Genomic DNA, 22,285 nt, shown 5'->3' on the forward strand with positions numbered 1-22,285 from the left:
ACAACATTGCAATATAACATAGGTATGCATAAATCACAGGCATACAACTTCAGGAATTTTCACAAAGTGAAATAAGACCTACATAAAGAGAGAAATATACCATGTTTATGGATTGGAAAGGTGTCAATGCTCCCCATTAAGTTTCTATAGAGTCAATGCAATCCCAATCAAAATCCTGGGAGGTTTTGTGTTTTGTTTTGTTTTATTTTTGGGTGGGGGGATTGACCGATTGATTCTAAAATTTATATGAAAATACAAGGGGCCAAGAACAACCCAGGAAATCTTAAAGAAGAGGAAAAAGATTGAGGGCTTACACTGCCAGATACCAAGACTTACTCTAAAGCTATGGCAATTAAGGCAAGGACAAATAGATCAACAGAACCGAGAATCTGGAAACAGACTCACACATACAGAGCCACTTAAATTATGACAACAGTGAGATGGTTGTTCCAGGCAGAAAGGATGATCTTTTTGATAAATAGTGCTGAGTCAACTGGATATCCATACTGAAAACATGAGCAAAAATATTTTGATTCTCCATCCACTGACTCATCTTATTCATTGACTGGTTTAGAACCTAGACTGGAGGCAGAGGCAATGGGGGATTTATTGAGAGAGCCAATGTAAGTTTCCATTAACCTCTCTCTGGAGTTCATCCTGTGTTCTTTAATCCGCTCCTCCCACTGTAGCTTGGAATACTTTCTCTAAACCATCTATCTGATGTCACTCCCTTGGTGAAAATAGTTCCCTATTGATAGCTACCTGTTGCCCTCAAGATCAAGTCCAAATTCCTTAACAAGTCTCACCAGGCCCTTCCTGATCTGGGTTCTGCTTCTTTCTCTACTTTCATCTTTCCCCACTTTCTGCTGGACCCTCAGCACATGCTCTGTCCTATTTGTCTTTCCCTTTAAGGCATTTATATATATTGCTCTACCCACCTTAATAAATCTATGCCCTTTTGCTTAATGAATGCCTACTGGACCCATGGTTCTCAGCCTAAACATCACTTCCTGTAGGCCTGAAAACATCACTTCCTGTAGGCCTGAAAACATCACTTCCTGTAGGAGGTGGGTACACACACACACATGAACATACACTCTCCAGCCTAACAGCTCCCCACTCCCTGCTATGCCCAAGGGCTCCTACCGCACAGTACTGTGCCCTCAGCCTGCTCGGCATTCCCCACACTGTATGATTATTGCTTATTTACTTTTCTGCAGCTCCCTGAGGGCACTAACCTGGTCTTGTTTACCACTGTAAGCCCACTGCCAAGCATATAGTGAGTACTCAATAAGTACTAGCTGAAATATATTACATTTATAATTTCAAAGTATTTTCAGCTACACAACACTTTTTGAAAGTCCTATGAGGTAGGATAGGCATCAAGAGTATTCCCATTTTACAGATGGCCAAATTGAGGTTAAGTGATTTTGTCAAGGTCAATCACATAGGACAACAGTACCATGCCCTTCTAATCTTACAATATTTAACTTGGTCCCTCATTAACCACACTATATTTTCCATTATTTTGATGTAACACATACTTATCTCTGGGCTTAGTTTAAATGGTACATATTTTTCTGAGGTTTTTTTTTTCTTTAACCTTATCAAGGGAAATTTCCAACATACACAAAAATAGAATATAGTACACTGAACCCCCAGTTTCAATAACTATGAACTCGTGACCTTATTTCCTCTGTGCTCCACCCACTCTTCCATCTTCCAAATTACTGGAAGCCAAATCCCAGATATTAAATAATTTCATGGGTAAATATTTCAGCCAAATGGCACATTACTCAAATCATTCACAGGCATATCCAATCTGTAGTATTAAAAAGACACATAAACAGGGCCTGTCCTTACAGCTCAGTAAGAGAAGAATATAGTCACAGTTCAGTTCCTTGTTGTTGGTGGGGGGAATGTCATGCCGTATCTCTTCTGGTGCATAGCCATCAGCACTCAACCACTCTGGCTAGGGTGATATGGATTAAAGCATAGGTAAAATAAGCACAATTTTCTACTAACTCAGAAAAGTGGATCTCAAAACTTCACCAACTTGAATGCAAAGTATAATATGCTTGCAGCTGTTAATAATGATCAGATTCCTTTTTTCCTTCCTCCAAGTTATTAAACCAGCTGCCTCAGAATGCCAACTGCCCCAGCCTGAGTGGAAGACCTGCTTGGGCCTCACCTAACAAATACTGTCACAGGAGATCCAATCTATGCTTCTGAAAAATCAAAACAGCGAGCTCAAGTCTCAAAAGAAACTTGCTTCCTTAAACATAAATCGTGGACACAAAACCATCTGAAATATGATGAGAGCCGGGTTGTGCAACTAGTAAAACCTTGCCACACTCATCAGCTCTCATGCTGGGTTGTGCAATAACATAATGGATCCATAAACCTATGCAGCTATCCACAGTGCCAACAACAGGGGGTGGACATAGTTCTGAATCCTCTTAGATGCTGTAAAAATTGTCCACAGCCAGTAAAGCAGGCTGAGAAGTTTATGCTTTCCCCTGAGGCTTCACAATGAGACACAGGTAAAGGTTGCTGCCGGCACCTGGTCTCATTCTGCAAACAAATCATGAATCAAGACACATACATGTGCACATATATGTATGTATGTATGCATGTATGTATGTAGGTTACTCTGATGAAGTTAACATTTCATGTCACCAAGACCAATGCAATAAATCTCTGTTTCACAAAGATGCAGTGAACCATATAACCACTATCCTTTCAGCTATGTAACTGTTGTGTTACCCCACACGGTCCCCTAATTTTATAGATGTCTGTAATCTCTCAAGTGCTGTGTTAATACAGTTTAATCTTAGTCATCCGACTAACATTTATTGAACGCCTCTGTGCCACACACTGTTCTAAGCACACAGCACACAGGAGTGAATAAAAGAAATTATAAACATAATAAAAAAATAAATATTATGTTAGAAGGGGGCACATGGTGTGGAAAACACAATGTGTAGTGTAAGTCAACGGGATGGGCCAGGATGGCTGTTTCCAGAATGAGCAGGCCAGGGCAGGCCCCAAAGGAAAGGTGAGGTCTGAGCAGAGCTTCAGGGGGGAGAGGCAGGCAGCCAGGCAGAAGCAGTGTCCAGGCAGAGGAAACCACTGAGGCAAAGGTCCCCCAGTGGGAGCAGCCTGGTACCTGGAGGAAGAGCAAGGGGGCCGAAATGGAGTAAGCGGGGGCAGAATAGTGAGGGAGGAAGCTGGAGCGGTAATGAGGGTCAGCTCACCTCAGCCGGTGGGCCCTGTGGAAATGTTCACTTCGGTTCTTGGGGGAGCCTCTGCAGGAGCGCAAGCAGAGGAGTGGCATGCTGTGACTTAGGGTTTCAAAGCACCACCTGGCTTCGCTGTTGAGACCAGACTGTAGGCGGGAGAGGAGAGGCAGGAAGCCCTGTCAGGAGACCAGCACAGTGCCAGCAAGAGAGCAGGGAGCTGCAGAGACAGCGAGCCATGGTGGGTGCTAGACTTACTTAGGAGGCAGAGCTCATGGGGCCGCCTGATGGATCAGACGTAGGGTATGAGAGGAGGAGAGGGTTCAGGGTCAACCCCAGGGCTTTCATCCTGAGAAAAGGGAAGGCGCATGGCACTACCTTCAACTGAGATGGGGGAGGCCGTGTACAGAGAGGTCGGAGGGCAAATGATGAAGAGCTCAGGTTTGGACAACCTGATAAGGATTTAGGATCTTCAGGTGGAGATGTCCAAGTCGGCAGTTAGACCTGTGGCTCTGGGGTTCAGAGAAGTGTGCTCAGGTACAAATTTGGGAGTGTTATATTTGATGCTGACACTGCTGCTAACAATAACCCAATTTACTTAGTGGCCAAAACAAATACTAATAGCAATAATATAAGACACACACACACAATGTCACAATGTCCCTCTACACAGAGAAGAATAAGACCAAGAACCATAAAATAAACAAAAGGAATTAACTGTTTGCTGGCTGAGTCAACGGTCATGTTCATTTCAACCACTTGAATAAAATAAAGAGAAAGTACATCCGTAGTTCCTTCCCAAGATGTGGACTTACTCTTTTGTAAATATTTACAGGAAGCTGAAAGTGACTGTGTAAAACAGAAATGAACTCAGAAACTGGGATACCAACTAGTCTGCAGATCTTTGAGCAATATCATATACTGATTGTGATGCTGGCTCAGAGAAGCTTAAGTGAAAGGAGAGTTTAAATGAAACAGTCTTTACTTTCTAAGTATCTGCCCTTTCTGCCTTTTTCATCTTTAAGGGTAGTAAGTATCCAGAAAGCTTCCTTTCCAGATTCTGTTTCTAATGCATGATGACACTGGGCAAAGTTACTGGGGGTGGGGCAACAGGAAGAGCTGCAGAAGACGATGCAACTTTTAAAAATTCATCTCACTGAAAACTGAAAAACATTTAAAAGTCACCAATAAACCTGCATTAGCAATGCTGCCAATGACCCATCCCCCAAGCCTGCCAGCACCAACATCAAAGCAAGAATTTCAGCACTAAATCGAATTAGCGAACATTCCTTAAGCACAGCACGAGTGTAGTTTATTACAATCTGGAAAATTCCACAGTATTTATCAAAATCCTAAGCCAGGCTATGATGCTTAGCAGTGTACCACAGTAGACGTCAGTGACAGCCACAAGCACAGTGGCTCTGGGTGTGTTGCCGTGACAACTGCATACTCAGCAGCAACACGCTATCTGCCTCTCGCCAACCCCAAACCAGAGGTAGAAGAAAACAGCCTTTCTGATGGTAAGAACCCTGGGAGTCACAGTACGGGCCATCTTCATCATTCACGCACTCAGGAGATGTTCTCATGGCAGTCTGAAATCATTCCCACCTAACAACTCCTAGAGAAAAAACGCATAGCCTCTTTCCTCTACTGCTGCATCCATCAGTATAGACAAGCACACAGCCCTAGAGAAATGTAAAAGGAGAGGAGAGAGATGGGGGGGGGGGGGCGCTGGGAAAGTGTCAAGGTCAAGTGTCTTGCTGGGTCCAGGCATGACCAGGGGCTTTTCTGGGGAGGAAATGGAGAACTGCTGGTCCACTGAAAGGCATCCAGAGAATCATTCCATAGAAGAGATCAGTAAGAACAGCAGCAAACTGGACCATGAGCTCTTCAAAGAAAGCTGTTCCCACACAAAGCGAGAGCCGCCAGGGTAGAAGGAAAACAGCATGTGAGGACACCAGAACGCCAAAAGAGGCGTAAGAGGCCTCATATGCCAAGCCCTACAGTGTCCTTCTGGGTACTCCACATTATGTTAAAATAAAGCAGAAACCATCGAACATACCTTCTCCACTGGTAGAAAGTCATTTTCTACTTCAATTGACCTTGGTCTTAGTTTTATTGGCTTGTCTTTGAAAATATCTCCAAAGCCCACTCCCTTAACTTTCTTCGGCTGGATTGCTGCAGTTGCGACTGTCCCGTTGGCACCTTCAGATTTGGTACTGCTCGAGTCACCCCCATCACTCTCGGAACCTGTGGTTTCCCTTAAACCTGTCAAGAGGCGGGGGATGGGGAGAAAAGAGCTCAGAAATCAGCCATCACCACGAAGCACCTTACAGCCAGCCAGGAGCCTCGTCTAAGAGGGTTATTGAATAATAGGATCACTTGCACTTGGGGATTTCATTTAGTGTGTTGAATGTGTTGCCTTTGGGTACTTCTGAGTTTTGTTCAATCTCCCCACACCCAGTCTTTAATTTTAGGAAGTGAGTCAAAACTTTTCAGAAAATCTAATTTCAAAGTCAAGCTCTTCGTGAATGTGACCTTTCACCTCGCCTGCCCAAGCAGAATTCTAACCCAAATTTGTTTTGCAGCAGTCTGTGCCATCAGAGCCCTTCCCACCCACTCCTCTCCTCCCCTTCCCAGCCGGTCACTACGGCTTAACCTACCTCCAATCTCTTATGACTCATGGCAATTAGCAATTAGCAATGAAAGTAACGTTTCCTGAAGGGGAACTGTAAAGCTAAAAGCCATTTAAACAAATTAGCAATTAAAGAAACCACACCAAATTATGACTGCCAAAGAATTAAATTTCTTTGGGTGGCTTCACAAGGAATACAGGCATGAGGACCTGTTTCTCTAGGAAAGCATTAACCCATACTTGACATTGAGATGCTTTCTCTCACAAGTTTGTTAAATAGGGAAAGGAAGCTGCCCTCCTGGGGGCCAGAATCCTTCCAGCCTGGGGCTCTTCCTCCCTTCTTTAATACAATCATTTTCCGGAAGCTGAATCCCTTTCCAAAGAGGAGCAATGAGGGCAGGACACCCTTTCTCTGATGTCCTGTGGCAGGAGTGGGAAGTCATCCCGTAGTTATCAGCAATACAATATGGACACTTACCTCCCCAGATTCTTTTTTCCCCAGGTTCTGCCCACAATCATGCTCCTAGAAGGAAGAGCCTATTTGTTTCTAGTTAATGTCTGGGTATACAGGTTAAAGACTAGGTTAAGCTAAGACTAGGTTAGCTATTCTTACATGGATGGTCAGTGTATCAGTCATGCCATCAAAGGGCAGGATTCAAAAGATATTTCATGGGATACTAAGGTTTGTCATTAAATCTGTCTCTAAAAGGTTCTGGACGTGTAGGATAGCTCCTGAACATTTACTATACCTCTTCTGACAACAATGCCCTTAGGGTAAAAGTACGCCATCAAATTTTGTACTCTATTATAGCCAATTGTGTATTATCTTTCTATAGGTAAGGTAGCATCCTAGTACATAAGAGTGATACACCAAATATTGCTCCCATAAAATGTCATAAAATGTCGAAGTCATTCAAATAAAGAAGTCTCTGCAGGAAGAAACTGTTAAATGAAAACAGATAAAATACAGAAAGGTCATTATAAATTGCTAACACGTTTCAGAATTAAATCCTTAAAACAATGGCTGTATTTGTTGTTGCTGCTGTTTTCAATAAAATAGTATTTTTATACCAAAAAGGAGGGGGAGGATGATCACTGGTGTACATTTCAATTATCTAAAGAACAGCATGTGTGAGCAGGAAGAGAGGCAGAACAATGAGGAGCAGCCCACAGTGGGGGGCTGGGGGAGTCAGCTGCGGTTTGGGTGTGCAAACATGGAGAAGCCCCTGGGTTAGCTATCTATTCCTATGTTTATTTGTTCATTGTTTTTGGAAATATCCCTGCGGGGGATATAATTCTGGAGTCTAAATATTGTGTCATTTCCCCTTTAACATGTTCTCATTTGGCCGTATGGATTCTTTCTATGTGATAAATAGCTGGTATATTCTTTTTTGGTTTGGAAAGAACCATTTGAGGATGGAATAAAGAAAATGATTAGTGGAAAGCAACCATCACTGCCCTCCCCCCACCAGCCACCGCCGCCACCACCAGGTCCATTACCACCAGCAGCAGCAGCAGAAGGCAGCAGGGCCCATGGATTAAGGCAAGGCTGTGGTTTCAGTTCTTCAAACAGGAATTTGAAGGACTCTTCTGTCATTCCTCATCAGCTAGAACGGTAATATTTTCAACCACTGCCATCCTTATTTCACTGAGCTCTGGTTTCAGGGATTTGCTGCCTTCCAGGCCCATCTTAATAACCATATTAATCGCTGTGAGAAATACTTTCCATTACAAAGGGAGAGGTGGCACACTCACTCCACCACACAAGCATGGACTAGGAAGGAAACACACGGCAGATTTTTCTTCCAGAAATTCTGGCAGCTTGCTTCTATCACTTTTAAGTATGTAAATGAAATATCTGAATCTCGGGGTTGGTGAAATAACTCAAAATCTAGTCCCTTCCCTTTGGAGGGAAAGAAAGGTGACCTCTCATTTTCATGTCCGTCTTTTAGCTACCGGTGCCACCTCACACACCATCCCATAAAATGTCCCTGGGTCTCGCTCAAAATACCAAGCGACCCGCACGAGCAGTGTAACCCAGAGAGTGGTCTGCAGACTAGGGCCAGCGCATGACTGCTGCACAGAGAGATAAGCACAGAAAGTGAGCACATTTGAAACGCTTCAAGCAAGTGGTATGCATCAGTGCAACCCCCAGACACGTGGCCAGGGGACTTCTCTAAGTATACAGGGCACAGACCAATCTTGGTCCATTAAACGCCTGTGACGAGGCACAGATGCCACACTGCATGCATAGTAGAGTCACGTACTGTCCATTGGGGGATGGAAATAAAAAGAAACTTCACCACGGACAGTTTGAGGAACAGTCTTGGTGTTCACATCTGAACCTTCTCTCTCATCACCTCTGTCTGGGCATGCGTGCAAGCATATATATACATGCACATGGGAGTGGATGTTTTTCCTCCCAAGTGAAAAAAGAACAAAGCCTCAAATTTGCTTTGGCCAGTAATATAACCAGCCAGGTAACACAACAAATCACAATTTCTATAATTTACCTTAATATTCCAGCACTGGTCAATTCAAATCTGGGAGCCATTTCTATTTATTTTTAATTTAACACTCACTTGAAGTAGAGCTTGCTGTTTGGCAGGGACTGCTCTAAGGGCATCATGAGATTCATTCATTAATCTCATTCATCTCCTTCCCCTCAACTTTTGGCAACTTTATTTTACAACACAAAAGGCTACACATCGGTCCTACTAAAGAAGTCTGCCGTGTGATTGGCTGCATGAGCAAAGCACAACACCATTTCCGGCATGGACTTTCATGCCAAATTATTATTTCTTTGAACCACACAATGAAGAAATGGTTTACTGGTTTTCCAATGACCCGCTCAGAAAAAGCAGTGATCACAGGAGTTTGACAACTCCATGGGAAGCCGTCTTATGCCACCCCAGAGGCCCAGAGATACTGGTACAGATACATATGCCATGACAAGTGTTACTGATCCCTTCTGTGCACGCATGGCTCATGCACACATGTCAAACACATGACAAAGGCACAAAGCAGACAAGAAAGCGCCAGGGCTGGTGATGAGGTGATGTGCTTCCTATATATAGCACACACCAAGGAGACAGCACTTATCTCAGGCAAATAAGTCCATGTCCTTGGATCTGAAATTCACAGACACTCAGCAGAAGCATGAGCAGCTCGGGAAAGTGCAGCTGCATCAAAAAACACACAAGAACCCGGATCTTATCTTGACAATTGCCTCCTGCTGTTAAGGTCACTCACTGTAATAGCGTCTGTGGCCCTCCATCTTTCCCGGTGCAGCTCGGTACAGAATTGTCCCTTCAAAGGTAGTCTTTCCTGACAGTGAATGAGAAAAGAGAAGGGGAGAGAAAAACAGGGGAGGGGAAAGGGGCGAGCAAATGATGGCAAAAGAAGGAAGAAGGAGAGTCTTTTACTGAACTTGCCGTCAGTGCATCCGCTGCAAGAGCTTCATCCACAAAATTCATTGGAGACCATTACGCAGAATGTAAGAATGTTACAGAATGAGCCCAAAGTCCCCACACAACCACGATGGCAAAAAACACCCAGCATCAGCGCTTGCCTCCGCAAACGGGTGGCATGTAGATTATGCCCAGTTTAAACCTAGAAACCATTTCAACATTGTAACTCAAGAATAGGAAAACCTCAATTAACCAGAAGAAATACCAATTAATCAGATTCCTTAATTAACTCAGTTGTACAGCATAATCTCTCTGGAGAGTTTGACTCAAACATAATAAAGATTTAGGCCCATTATCCTTTGTCTTCTACTCCCAGAGCCCTGTAAGATACAAATCGGTATTCATGATTCCAAGACTCTAAACAAAGCATGGAGTTCTCTTTAAAAGATTTTATCATCTTCAAAATGATAAAATCTTTAAGCAAAAAATGTACTGATATACTAGAGTGGTTTCACCAAATGAGGTTTGAAACCAATAGTGGCATCTATGTCAATGTAAGGGGTTCTCTGCTTACCACTGAGGACACCAGGAAACCCTACTTCTTCAGACATCTTCACTGAGGTTTTGCCCTATCAGTCATGAGACTATATACTTAAGCACGAGGACATAGGACTTAGCCTATGCCAAACGTCAAAGTATCTCTTTTTGTTGTTACAAGTAGAGGTTATCAATCCCGTTAAGACTGGACACACAGCTAAAGCTCAAATCTCTCTGAAACCATGAGTAAGTACACAGAATACACACACACACTGCCCTAGTTTGAGTGTACACACACACACACACACACACACACATACACACACTCTACAGAGAGTACCACAGGCAGGTGAAATGGTTTGCTAAAGGCAAACTCAATTAAATATTCATTACCCTAAATTACCCAAGAAATAGGTTCTATTATGACTTGTGAGCTAAATATCAAACTGGAAGCCAGTCTTATTAAGAACTTTCTTTGTTTTTCCTCATCATGGCTACTTACAGGAAGGCCAGAGTGTGGAACTGAGAGGGAGAGAGCAACTTGTCTCATTTCTTACAAACACCCTCTAGGAAAATGGGAAACCCCCAGAGCCTCTAGGCCATGTCACTACTAATACATGAAGGGAACTGTGAATTATCAGAGCAACAGTTTAAATGGAATCAGGTATTTCCAATTTCCATGCCTATAGGCAGGGTAGAACACCCTTGTTTTGAAACCTGCCTTTTTTGACAGATGTGCTCCATCCAATTAAAGCAAAAACTTAAACGTTCCAGTCACTGGCTACCTAAGAACAATCCAAAGAAACAACAGTGTTTCAGATGTTCTTGTTAGATCTGCAGCTCTTGAGGACTTTGATGACCAAATCGGAATGAGTAACAGTGGCTAGCTTTATTTGGGAAAATTTTTCTTCTGCTTCACTTCAGTCATTAAGGCAACGTGTACTTGTGAGGAACACAGCCAGGCCCTCCAAAACTGAACACCAGCCATCCTCTCGGTGAGGTGTAAAGAAAGAAGTTAGTATTTCCATAAAGTTCCTCCAAGTACACCAGAACCTCCCTGTGTTTTTCCCCAGGACTAAGTCTCAGAATCACTGAGTAGACCCTCATGTCTCTGAAGAGCCAAGCGTTTCTGCAGTCCCCCTCCCCCAGCCCGGCCACTGGCAGGAGGGCAACTGGAGATGGCGCCTGGGCTGGGGGTAGGTGAGGACACACACATTCTATGCAAAGAGCCAGAGAGATGAGCAATTGGGAAGTTCATAAATATGAGTGCTGTTTATTTTACTGGGAGAAATACTCTACTGTTATTCTTAAATATTAGTACTTGAAGGCAGCATATTCTGTAAAGGGAAGAATTTTTAAATTTCAACACGAAGTCATCTGCTTATGCTAGGATCTAATTTTGCCTGAAACTCTGTTTCATCACTTTGCTAATTGCTCTCCACTGCTAGCAGAACCCATACGAACGAAATACATACACAAGACAAATATCATCTAATATTAAAAAGAAAAAAAAGTCTAGGGACACCATCGAGTGAGGCTTTTTCAGCCTAGCTTTAGCTTTTATAGGCAAGGGACCCTGAGCGATGTGTTTCTTACAGTAACGAAGAGCAAGAGTCCTGCTTCATGGGACTGGTTTGTTCGGGTTCAAAAGGCCATCTCCATCTTTGTCTTAGCTTGACAACTTACTAACATATCAGAACCTAAAATTTAAAAGTAAGGAATTGGGAAAGTAAGGAAGACAATTCAAACTGAAATCTCATGGTTTATGAATAGTTACAGAAAAACAAAATGTAAAACTTGCTCCCTTGGAAAATCTTGGGAAACAACTGAAAATGTTTCTGTAGCTATGTTTTGTTTTTTTTTTAAAGAATAACCAGGAATACTTTTTTTTGTTTACAGCAATTATTTTGGATTCAAAGAAATTCAGTAATATCAAAAAGATGGTAGAAACAAAAAAGACACATTTGTATGAAGCAAAGTATGTATGGAACTGAAAATAAAAATGGTCAATAGAATATCTGGATTTCTTTGCCTCTAAGTCCAAATAAATCCTAGAGATTCAGGATATTCTCTAAATATAATTTGATATAATAATACACTATCAATATAATTTGTAATGAATTCTACCTCACATTATTTAGTCAATATTAGCATGCGCAAAATCATCCTGAAAGGTAATTAATTAATAATGACTTGTGATAAGAAGAAATAGGCTCAACAGGGCTCAGCTTTGAAATGTGTCAGCTGCTCTGTGAAAGGAGGCAGTGCCACAGCGTGTGTGGAAGGCCTGCACATAGTTGTGGCCAGGCCACACCCAGGACTTAACTTCACTGGGCTCTAGTGTTCTTATCTGACACCAGGCGAGATGATCTCGAAATTCCTTTCCACCCCTAACCTAAGATTTGCCGTGCACCATTATTGCAACCACTTGGATGTTTTTTTTTTTTTAAAACCTACCTAACTTACTCAGTTTTTTTTTCACTATTGATCTATTACATGGGAGCCCATTTCATTCTTTTAAGAAAAGTAGACATGGAGGAGGAATCCATAGATTCAGAGAAACTTGAAACGTATCAACAAATCACAATGTATGTACCTCTTTGAGATGCAGATTCAAACTAACAAATTGTATTAAAAATAGAAGACCATGAGGGGAATGTGAACACTGACCGTGTATTTAATCACACTGAGGAACTGCCATTATGTTTTTTGGCATGAAACAGTATTTTAAGATACCCTTTGGTTGATACATGTTGAAATATTTATGGATGAAATTATATGGTATCTGGGGTTTGCTTCAAAATAATATGTGGGGGATTACATAGCAGTATGATTATTATCAACTGGACACAGGGTGGCAATTGCTAAAACTGGGTGATGAATAACAGGGATTCTTTACATGAGTCTCTCAACTTGTGTATATGTTAGAAATTTTCTATAATAGAAAGTTTATAAAAATCTTTTTGAAAAAATACCTTTAAGATTTCATAAGTTCTATGAAAAAAAGATGTTTTCAAATTTCAACATGCAGCAGAAAGCTTCTGCCACTATAGAACAATGAATTTTCTTAGCTGAGATGTTTAAATCAACATATCAACCAATACAATTACTCTAACTCCTTGATAGATTAGATTACCCTGAACAAAGATCTAAAGCTTAGCGATTTTCATAACCAACTGCCACATATAAAAATACAGCAGGGTGAAAGAAAAGCAAGTTCAAGTAATTTGCACCTGTCATTCAAAGATAAAAATGCCTCCTCAGAGTAAGAAAGGATTCATCAAGCATTTATTGAACACCTACCATATGTCAAGCTATCTTGGCATACATCCTTATAAACATAATGCAATGTTTCTTCTAATGCATTCATCCATTGGTTGACAAAATTCAACTGAATAACTTTCCTCAAATACTTTCTGAAAGTACAAATGTGAAGAGTACAAATACCAACTAAGATGTGCATACACAGGTAGGTATGTGTGGGGGTATGGGGGTAAGGAGATATATAAGGATACACTATCTACTACATTTTCTTCATATACAAGGATATAGGTTTTATCTGTCTTAAAAAACCTCCCCCTAATGTCTGGTATCATTTAAGAGGATTTGTATACGATGCTACTAGGATATCTAAAAATTACCAAAATATAACAGACATCAAGGAGTTTAACTTACTCTCAGAACCATGTATTAAGTAATCTCTGTGAAAAGTGACTGTAATTTATGAGGCGTATTAAGCAGGCTGGTCTAACGCAGACCCTGAGTAAGTACACTTTAGCTGGTACCAGAGCAAACAGCTAGATATTTCGTGTCTTTCTCAGTTTTATGCTAATAAAGTAAATATGCATTTGTTATAGTTACCCAAGATGTTATTCCTGGGAGAAACTGGGTGAAGGGTACCTGAGACCTCCTTGTGCGTTTTTTTTTTTCCAATTTCCTGTGAATCTGTAATCATTTCGAAATTTTAAAAAATTCTAAGCAAAGCACATTAAAACTAGTAACACTATTCTCTGAGGATAGGGAATAAGCAGATTCATTTTAAAAGGTTCCACTTAGACAAATCCTACCAGCATACATCATTTCTGCATATGATCTCATCTAGATTTTATACATTTTACCATCAGAGTATAAATGGCTACAAAAATCTTGTCCAAATGCTGAGAGATGCTATTTTGTTCTCTTTCAGGGGATTATTTCAATTTAACAAGCCATCAGGACATTATTATCACACCTGCTTTTCTACGAAACCCTTTGTGACCACCATCATCCCCACATTCCCACGGGACTGGCCTCTCCGCCTTTATACCCACCGGGTATAAAGGTGTCCTCAGACACCCAGCTAGTGGAGCACGTGGGGCATGTTCCCAAATTGCTGCTGATTTTTTGTCGATCCTCATGTTTGCAATGTGGGAACCCCATCTGATTTGTCTCTGTTTACCTTTGGTGCCTTGTACAATGTCTTAGTAACAGTGAGAGCTCAGTAAAGGTTGAATGAGTGAAGAACAGAAGAAAAAGACAGCAGGAAGGACGGATGGAGGGATATAGACAGACAGATGGAGAGATGGCGCTTCTTCTCTTTAATTGTACACACAGGAAGATTACAAAAGCCATATCGTTTCTTCGGAAGCACCCATCCTTGTTAGGAGAGAGGGACCTCAAACCCCTCTTAAAAAGGGACAGATTTTGTGGTAACTAAACATGGTTGCTGAAAGCACTGGGCTCTCCTAGTCCTGAATGGAAGGCTTTTCCCTGAATGGGTGGCGGCGAGGCCAGTCTCTCCAAGAGAAACAGCCCCTTCCAAGCATGTGAGGGAAGGTTAAGTGATTGGAGAGACCATTCCACTCAGCCTCCTAACTTCCTGCCCCAGGAGCTCCAGCACCATGTGCTTTGAGCTGAGGGGTCAGGCAGGGTCAAATGTCCACATGATTGACTTGCAGAAAGAGACAGTTTATTTCAATAGTTCCAAAACTATAAGAGGCATTGCTTTCTCTAAACCTCCAGCTCTGAACAAATATAGCTAACATGGCAGGATACCAGGAGATGGAGGTTTTCCCAAAGAGGTTGTCTAATACCTCTCCGGAACTCCTTTTCTGCATCAGTGCAGGGACCCCAAAGCCATTTCCAAATGCAGGGACAATACTTCAGTGGGCACAGTACCAATCAGCGTACAAGCAGCTTCAATGTACTAACTTGTCATGTCCCAAGAGTTTATCATGATTAACAATGAGAATAACCATTTATGGAGGGTTTTCTGTGGGTGAGGTGGTTTAGATACATTATTACTGTTGGAATTCAAAATGTACTTCCCCCTCTGGAAAGAGTGGTATAATGACCCCATTTGGTCCTCCCTCCAAGAAATCCCATTTAAACCACAATATCCCTGAGGTTCAGATTGTTTTTATAGCACCCCAGTACATGTGTAATACCATTCCAGTGCATAAAAGGAGATACCAGGGTGGCTAGAATTTTAATGTGCAATTTGGGAGCTATAGCAAGTCCCACTGTCATGGGGTCAAGGACACTTCCTGCCCTCCTGGCTGTACTCACTAGCTGGGCCATATTAGTAGTCAACCCCTTTCCCCAAGCCAGGGAAGGCAGAAGGCGCATCAAGATGCTTCATTTGTTCCCAAATCACCTCCCATCCTTCCTGCCATAGACCCCAGGATTGAATGGGGTTCAGGGGTCTGGGGTCCCGGGTTTTAGCAGAGGGAAAGGGCAGAGGTGAGGCCAGCAGGCCAACCAGCAGCACTGCTGTTTCTATGTATGATGGGTGGTAAGCGCCAGAGCTGCTAAGACACTAAGCAAAGGAAGTTGCCTGAGCACTTCTCCTAAAATGGCTCTACTTCTAAATTGGGAATCCATCCAGTCAGGCTACTGGTTAAATGAAAGACACACAACTAACTTGAGCACACCACTCCAGTCAGATTTTGTGAAACAGAAAAGATGTTAAAGAATTACTTTGACAGGACTGAGCCATCCTCCTCTTCTTATGAAAGCTGGCAACCCCACTAGGGCACAGTCCAGCCCCTGAAGACATTCATGCCCATGAACTTGGCTCAAGACCGCACAAGAGATACACGGACGCCCACACAGGAAGTTGGGTTAGCGACTGGGAGAACAAAGCTTCCTGATCCTGACCTTTTGCTCCGTGAGCTGGGAAGGGCAGCAGAGAAGCTGGAGGGAGGAGAGCTTCAGGCCCTGGAGAAAAAAAGACCTGGAGTTCGTTCTCACCATCACAGAAGGACATGCATGCTCCCCCAGGCTGGGGCTGGACTCCCAGCTGTCCTGTCAGACTTTGAAGGGCACCAGCATGCCCTCACCTGAATACGGCACTTCTCGTCACCAGTGGGATGTGTATGTGTGTGTGTGTGTGCCATTTTTCTCCAAGTTCCTCAAGGGATGCTAAGAAATACTAAGAGTCTCATTTGTTCATTTTAAGAATAATTACAGAACTGCAGTGAGTGATACTTCAGAAGTATATGGAGGCACAGCCACATGAATCACCCATGTGGGAATGTTACTATGGCATGAAGGCTGACCGTCACCTACCCACAGATGTACAGAGTATACATCTGTGCACACATGTAAAGGTGTTCAGGTCACACCTGTGCAATGGTGAACCTGCTAAACCGCTGTGGTCTGATCCAGTGTAACCAAGAAAATACTTGTGTGCTTCTGTTACAGCTGCTTGGCACTGGCTACAAAACAGAGGGGAGGCTGGAGCATCCCCCACCGGTGCCCCCACCCTCTTCCTGTTTGGTGGTGGGGATTTCCTTACTTGACTTGGAGAGCTGCTCATCCTGGGAAATGCCGAGGTCATCTGACTCCCCTGACAGCTCCTTGATGAAGTTCGAAGGAAACATACCAGTCTTTCCATTGAGAACACCTTCCCACCATCCTTCCTCTACCTGAGCAGATGCAAACAGAAGAACAGAGACGCAGGGGTCAGGTTAGACATGGTGCTTCCCAGTTTTCCCTCCCATCTGTGTGATGCATGGTGCAGAGCCCAATCAGGGCGAGCCGAAGGACCCACAGCTTACAAGTCACCAGGGAACGAGAAAGCAGACCTCATGGAGTCTTGAGATGCAGATGCAGGAAGGGGGGCTTAACCTGGGTGCCAGAAACACAAGTGAAAAAGAATGAACTCTTTATTTTCACTAACCTTGATTTGAAATTTGGCATTTCCTTTGGTTACTAACATAGGCAGCACACCACAGTAACAGCAGAGGGACCTGTGATTTGTCACCAAACCAACCACAGGTATCACATCATAAATGCTGTGGGCATCTCAAGATACTGTTTGCACTCATCACTGCTTTGAAGTGGTGGTAGTTATCACGCCTACTAGGAGATCTTGTTATTTAATGTATTAATAATGGATTATTTATTACTTGCAATAAGAAATTACTAAATCACACTATCTCATATAAATCACTATATCAAAATTTGCTTTTAAAGTAGCTTGGTAGCTGCTTCAACATAAATGGCTCCCTTTATAGTCTCATGTGTTTAATTTTATGCATTTAAAATCATTACTTAAAAACTGAGAATGGTTTCCCCAGACTACCCAAACTAACTAGATAGCGTAACAAAAACAGTTAACAAATTCCTGGACTAAGAACTCGATGGGAAGGTAGAAGGACTCCCTGCAGGTTTCTGAAGGGTTCTGCATTACCCTAAGATGAACTGAAATGGGGTAAAGGGAGGTAGTAGGCAGCCAGATGACAGTCATCTGGGTTGGGGAGGGAAGGCTGGATCCGGAGGAGCAGTGAGAATGGGAAGGCAGGTGCAGATTCAAAGGCCCTTTAAGGTCTGAGCTGGTCTTGAGTGACCAATTAGCTGGGCCAAGTGAAAGAAAGGTAAAAATATCATCCCAAGATTTGGGGATGGAGCCACTCACTAACGGAATGGCAGAAGTCAGAATAGCAAGCTGGTTTCTTGGAGGAAAATGACAGGGCATTTTGAGAACAAGCAAATATTAAGTTACCAGTGTGGTGTGGTATAACGGAAAGAGACCTAGAACCTTTGGAATTTTTTTCTTACCATGTGTATATATTACCTATTCAAATTAACAAATACAATTTAAAAGCTATAACAATTAAAACAAAAAAGAAAAAGAGTCCTGGAGTCAAGGTCCAGTTGAAATCCTATCCTGAAACCTAGCAGCTGTATGACCTTATTCAAATTTCCTACCAAACTGAACACTACTTTTCCTGTCTGTACAATGGGGACAATGCACTTGATCAGTGTTAGACAGATGTATTATGATTCTATGAGGGACTGGGGACGCAGAACTGTACAGGATGTGTCCCTTCTTTCCCCCCTTATGAGGTCAACAATCTACCAAGGTAGGAAGGGCACGTAGCTTAAAGAAGGCAGATGGTAAGTATGACTGAACACTCACAAAAAATGCAAGGTAAACAGATGAGAGAATGTCATGACTCAGCACAGACCAAACCTGTAACACAAAGTCAAGTTCCCCAAGTTCTGGAATGCTAAAGAAAGGCTTTCAGCAAAAAGAAATACCAATTATGGTAGGCCTTGAAGAGTAGAAACAAAAGATATGAGTAGGGGGCAGGGATATGTGGGAAACATTCCTGAAAGGGGGAAGGTGACAGAGCATGGGGAACGGAGGGAGACACTCTGAACTGTGTTTAGAGCATTTGCAAGGGAACTCATGGGATACAGACTTGCAGAGCAGCAATTCCATCTGCATGGTCACAGAACCCAGACAAGGGCATCCGGGCCTGACAGTCTCAATGACGATTCAATACCACATTGTGGCATTTAACAGCATTTCAGCTGAAATCATGCCATGTTTCTATGCCAACTCAACTGATAGGTGTTATTCTTTCAAGGAGCTTTTTATAGGGTTAGGACAGTCAGGAAAAACTCACCATGAGCTTAAATATAAATAGCTACAGGATTTGTAGCATGGGGTCCTTTGTGCCTGTCCTGAATAAGGAAGCATCAAATGACCTTTTTTCTCCTGGTAATCACAGAGCAGAGAGAAAAAACAAGGGCACAGACCACCAATGAGTTGGCCTAATCCCCGACACTGCGGGACGGCTGGGCCAATTGCATTTGACAATATCTAAAAGGTTCCTCTTCCCAGTAATAAGCGGCTCCAGCCCAAGATCCCTGGGGGAAGTGCTCCTGATGTGTGGGATCAGCAGGCTGCCCGCTACGAAAATGGGTGTTTTCACCTCACCACACCCCCAGGTGCCGGAACCAGTGTCACAGCACAGGTTGAGCAGAGTGGCTAACAGGGAAACACAGAAATCTATCAGCCACGCGGTGAGTGGTGGGGGGCAGAAAACAAAACCCTTCCCACAGCCTGGGGGGCACGCCTTCCATTACAGGTGCCATGGTGGGGCTGGTGGGGGTGGTCTGGCCCCAGTGCCAATGAGAGCTGCTCAGTACTATTTCTTCCGATTGGCCTGCTGCTTTGGGAGCGAGATTCAGGCTGGAGATATGAGAAAAATGATCCTGACTGTCACACTATCCCCTGTCAGTGATATTCTAGAGTTCAAGTTCCTGTATAAGGAGGAGGACACTGAAGCCTGGAGTGATTAGTTTCATTCATTCATTCAAAAAGTAAAGCATAGTACTGCACACATTGAATGAATGAATGAGTGAACAGCAGGGAAATCACTGGGGGAAATCTTCCATGAGGGTCTATGAAGACCTGATTCCCTCACAAAAGGATTTTTCCTTCCTTTGAGGAGTAAAAGGGACCAAGAGACTTGACTACACTGGCCACCATTCTCAGTTAGGTACTGCCAGGCCTAGGTCCACGTACCCCTCCCTAGTCCACCAACAAGTGAATAAGCCCCATCCTGCACTGCCTGAGGACCTTGGGACACATTCATTGGTGAACAAAATAAAGACCCCCATCCTTGAGAATCCTCTGCAACTAAAAAAGTAACACACATAGCCTGTGCACCCCCTGCTTAGAAATCAAGCTTGCTTATATTTATGTTTCTATATTTAAAAGACAGAAAGTAATGCTTCCCTTTGTAACACAGTGGGGATTATGGGTATTACCAAGGGCTTACAATTTCTGACCCAAATAGAGTAATGAAAGAGGGCAGGCACCCACCTTCTCCCCTGCACACACACCCACATCAACAGTCTTCTGCAGGCCTTGGCTCTAGGCTGAGAACAAACTTTACCCCCTGCCTGTGTCCCTCTGTGACCAACCAGTCAGGTCTGAAGCCCATGACTGTGTCCCAAGAGAAAACCCCACCTCAGCCCAGAGCTGGGAGCAGGTTGGCCTATGCCTGGTAGTGTTTGAGATACAGAGACACAGTAAAAACACTTGAAAGAGTCTGTTTCTATGTGCCCTGCAATTCCTATGTCTTCACACTCTGCGGCACTGAAGTGAGCTCAGGGCCCAAGGAGGTAGTTTCTAGTTCTCAGCCCTGCTGGAAGTTGGGGAAGCAGCTGGGTAAATTTCAATACCTCCACTTCCACCCAATGAACATTTGTAGGGCACTAATGGGAATGCCTGTGAAGGCAGAGATGACCATGCTTTCTGGGCTACCTAGCTATTCCAAATAGTTCCTACTTACCATCCGTGAAGTTTAACCTGTCAACTGTAATGGGAAGGGGAACAACGGGTTTACCAAGTTTAAAGTCTACCTCAAGGTATAAGCATCAAGACAGAAAAATCCACTTAAGGGCTGCTATAGCATTTTAGATCCAATTAGTCCCTTTTCCCTAAACCTTGTCAGAAGTACACTAGGTGGGGAGGATGAGGGAAGCATGTGGGCGGAAGAGGCACATAGGCAAATGAAGTCAGCTTCATTACTCCAAGAGGTTTTTAACCTTTCTTTCCAGAAAGGAAAATGGACAAGTCAAGCTTTAAGCAAAGGCCCACACCTTAACATTATTAAACTTTTCCTCAGAATTTATTTAGACTTCATAGGTTATATTGTTCTAGGAATTTATCCGTTTCTTCTAGGTTGTCCAATTTGATAGTGTACAACTGTTCATAGTAGTCTCTGATGATCCTTTGTATTTCTGTGTTACCAGTTGTAACCTGTCCTTTTTCATTTCTGATTTTATTTAAGTCTTCTCTCTTTTTCTCTTGGTGAGTCTAAAGATTTGCCTTTTTTTTTTTAAACAGCTCTTAGTTTCACTTGTTTTTTCTCTTGTTTTTTTAATCTCTATCCTCTGACCTTTGTTCTTTCCTTCCTTGTATTAATTTTGTGCTTCATTTGTCCTTTTTTAAATTCCATGAGGACATTATGGTATGTGAAATAAGTCAAATACTGTATGATCTCATTTATAGGTGGAATCTAATAAAAGCAAAAGCAAAACATACAAACAAACTAATGGATACGGAGAACAGATTGGTGGTTGCCAGAGGCAGGGGGTGGGGGTGAGTGAATGGGTGAAAGGGGTCAAAAGGTACAAATTTCCAGTTATCAGTCCTAAGGATGCAATGTGCGGCATGGTGACTACAGCTATTAATACTGTATTGTATATTTGAAAGTTGCTAAGAGAGTAGATCTTAAAAGTTCTCATCACAAGAAAAAAATTCTATAACTATGTATGGTGACGAGACTTATTGTGATCATTTTGCAATATATACAAATATCAAATCATTATGTTGTACACTTAAAACTAATACGATGTTACATGTCAATTATATCTCAAATAAAACCATTTATTCAGAAACAAATGAGAATTTCAATACTGCCACTTTCTCCTATCTATCAGAGATAGGGAAGAGTATTCTGAAAATTTTTAAAACACTAGAGAAATATTAAGATAGTATTTAAGTTTGTAACTGAGGTATAATTCATATAATACACACATCTTAACAGTGTAAGTCAACCAGTTTTCACAAATGCATATACCTGTGTAACCCACATCTCTATCAATGTACAGAGCATTTCCATCACTCTAGAAAAATTCCTTGTGCCTCTTCCCAGTCAATTCACCTCCAAGCAACTATTAATCTGATTTCTATCACCTATGATTGATTTGGACTATTCTAGAATTTCATGTCAGTGTGCTAAGACATAGTTTTACCTTTTGAATATTGCTGGAAAAATACAAATTGTTTCTAGAAAAATCTTTTTCTGTTGGTGGAATTAGTGAAAAAAATATTTTTAACGGAACCACTTCCTGAAGGCATAAATACCTATGTTATTTTCCATTTTAGTTGCTTTAAATAACCATCCCTGTTGATTCTGGGACATGGAGAGCTGGTTGTGTCAAACATCAACAAGTGTTATCTAGGTCCTAAGTGCCTGGGCCAATATTTTCCCCCAATTCCTGCGTAGTTCATTGTCTTATTACCTCTTTGTGGCAGGGTGCAAAAATTCCATACTCAAAGTTGATTTTTATTCCCTCCCTTCATCCTGCTGAGAATAAATCTGTTCCACATGAGAGGGGCCCTTCAGAAGAGAAATCTGTAGGCTAATTCAAAGGGAAATGATTTAAGAAAACAT

At 42.4% G+C, this 22,285-nt stretch overlaps 1 protein-coding gene across 6 annotated transcripts in view; it reads right to left on the reverse strand.

The window, feature by feature from the left end:
• Window positions 1-22,285, reverse strand: part of SH3KBP1 (SH3 domain containing kinase binding protein 1) — a 309,921-nt gene that overhangs the window by 124,569 nt on the left and 163,067 nt on the right. For 3 of the 6 annotated variants that reach the window (XM_073227329.1, XM_037020498.2, XM_037020501.2), the window contains 4 exons: window positions 16,600-16,729; window positions 15,960-16,019; window positions 9,127-9,201; window positions 5,302-5,507 (listed from right to left, as the gene is read on the reverse strand). In XM_073227329.1, coding sequence (XP_073083430.1) covers window positions 5,302-5,507; window positions 9,127-9,201; window positions 15,960-16,019; window positions 16,600-16,729 — 471 coding nt within the window. The remainder of the gene's footprint in view (window positions 1-5,301; window positions 5,508-9,126; window positions 9,202-15,959; window positions 16,020-16,599; window positions 16,730-22,285) is intronic. The other 3 variants (XM_037020499.2, XM_037020500.2, XM_037020504.2) reach the window with 3 other exon arrangements.

This window comes from Manis javanica, chromosome X (genome assembly GCF_040802235.1).
Source record: "Manis javanica isolate MJ-LG chromosome X, MJ_LKY, whole genome shotgun sequence".
NCBI classification, from domain to species: domain Eukaryota; kingdom Metazoa; phylum Chordata; class Mammalia; order Pholidota; family Manidae; genus Manis; species Manis javanica.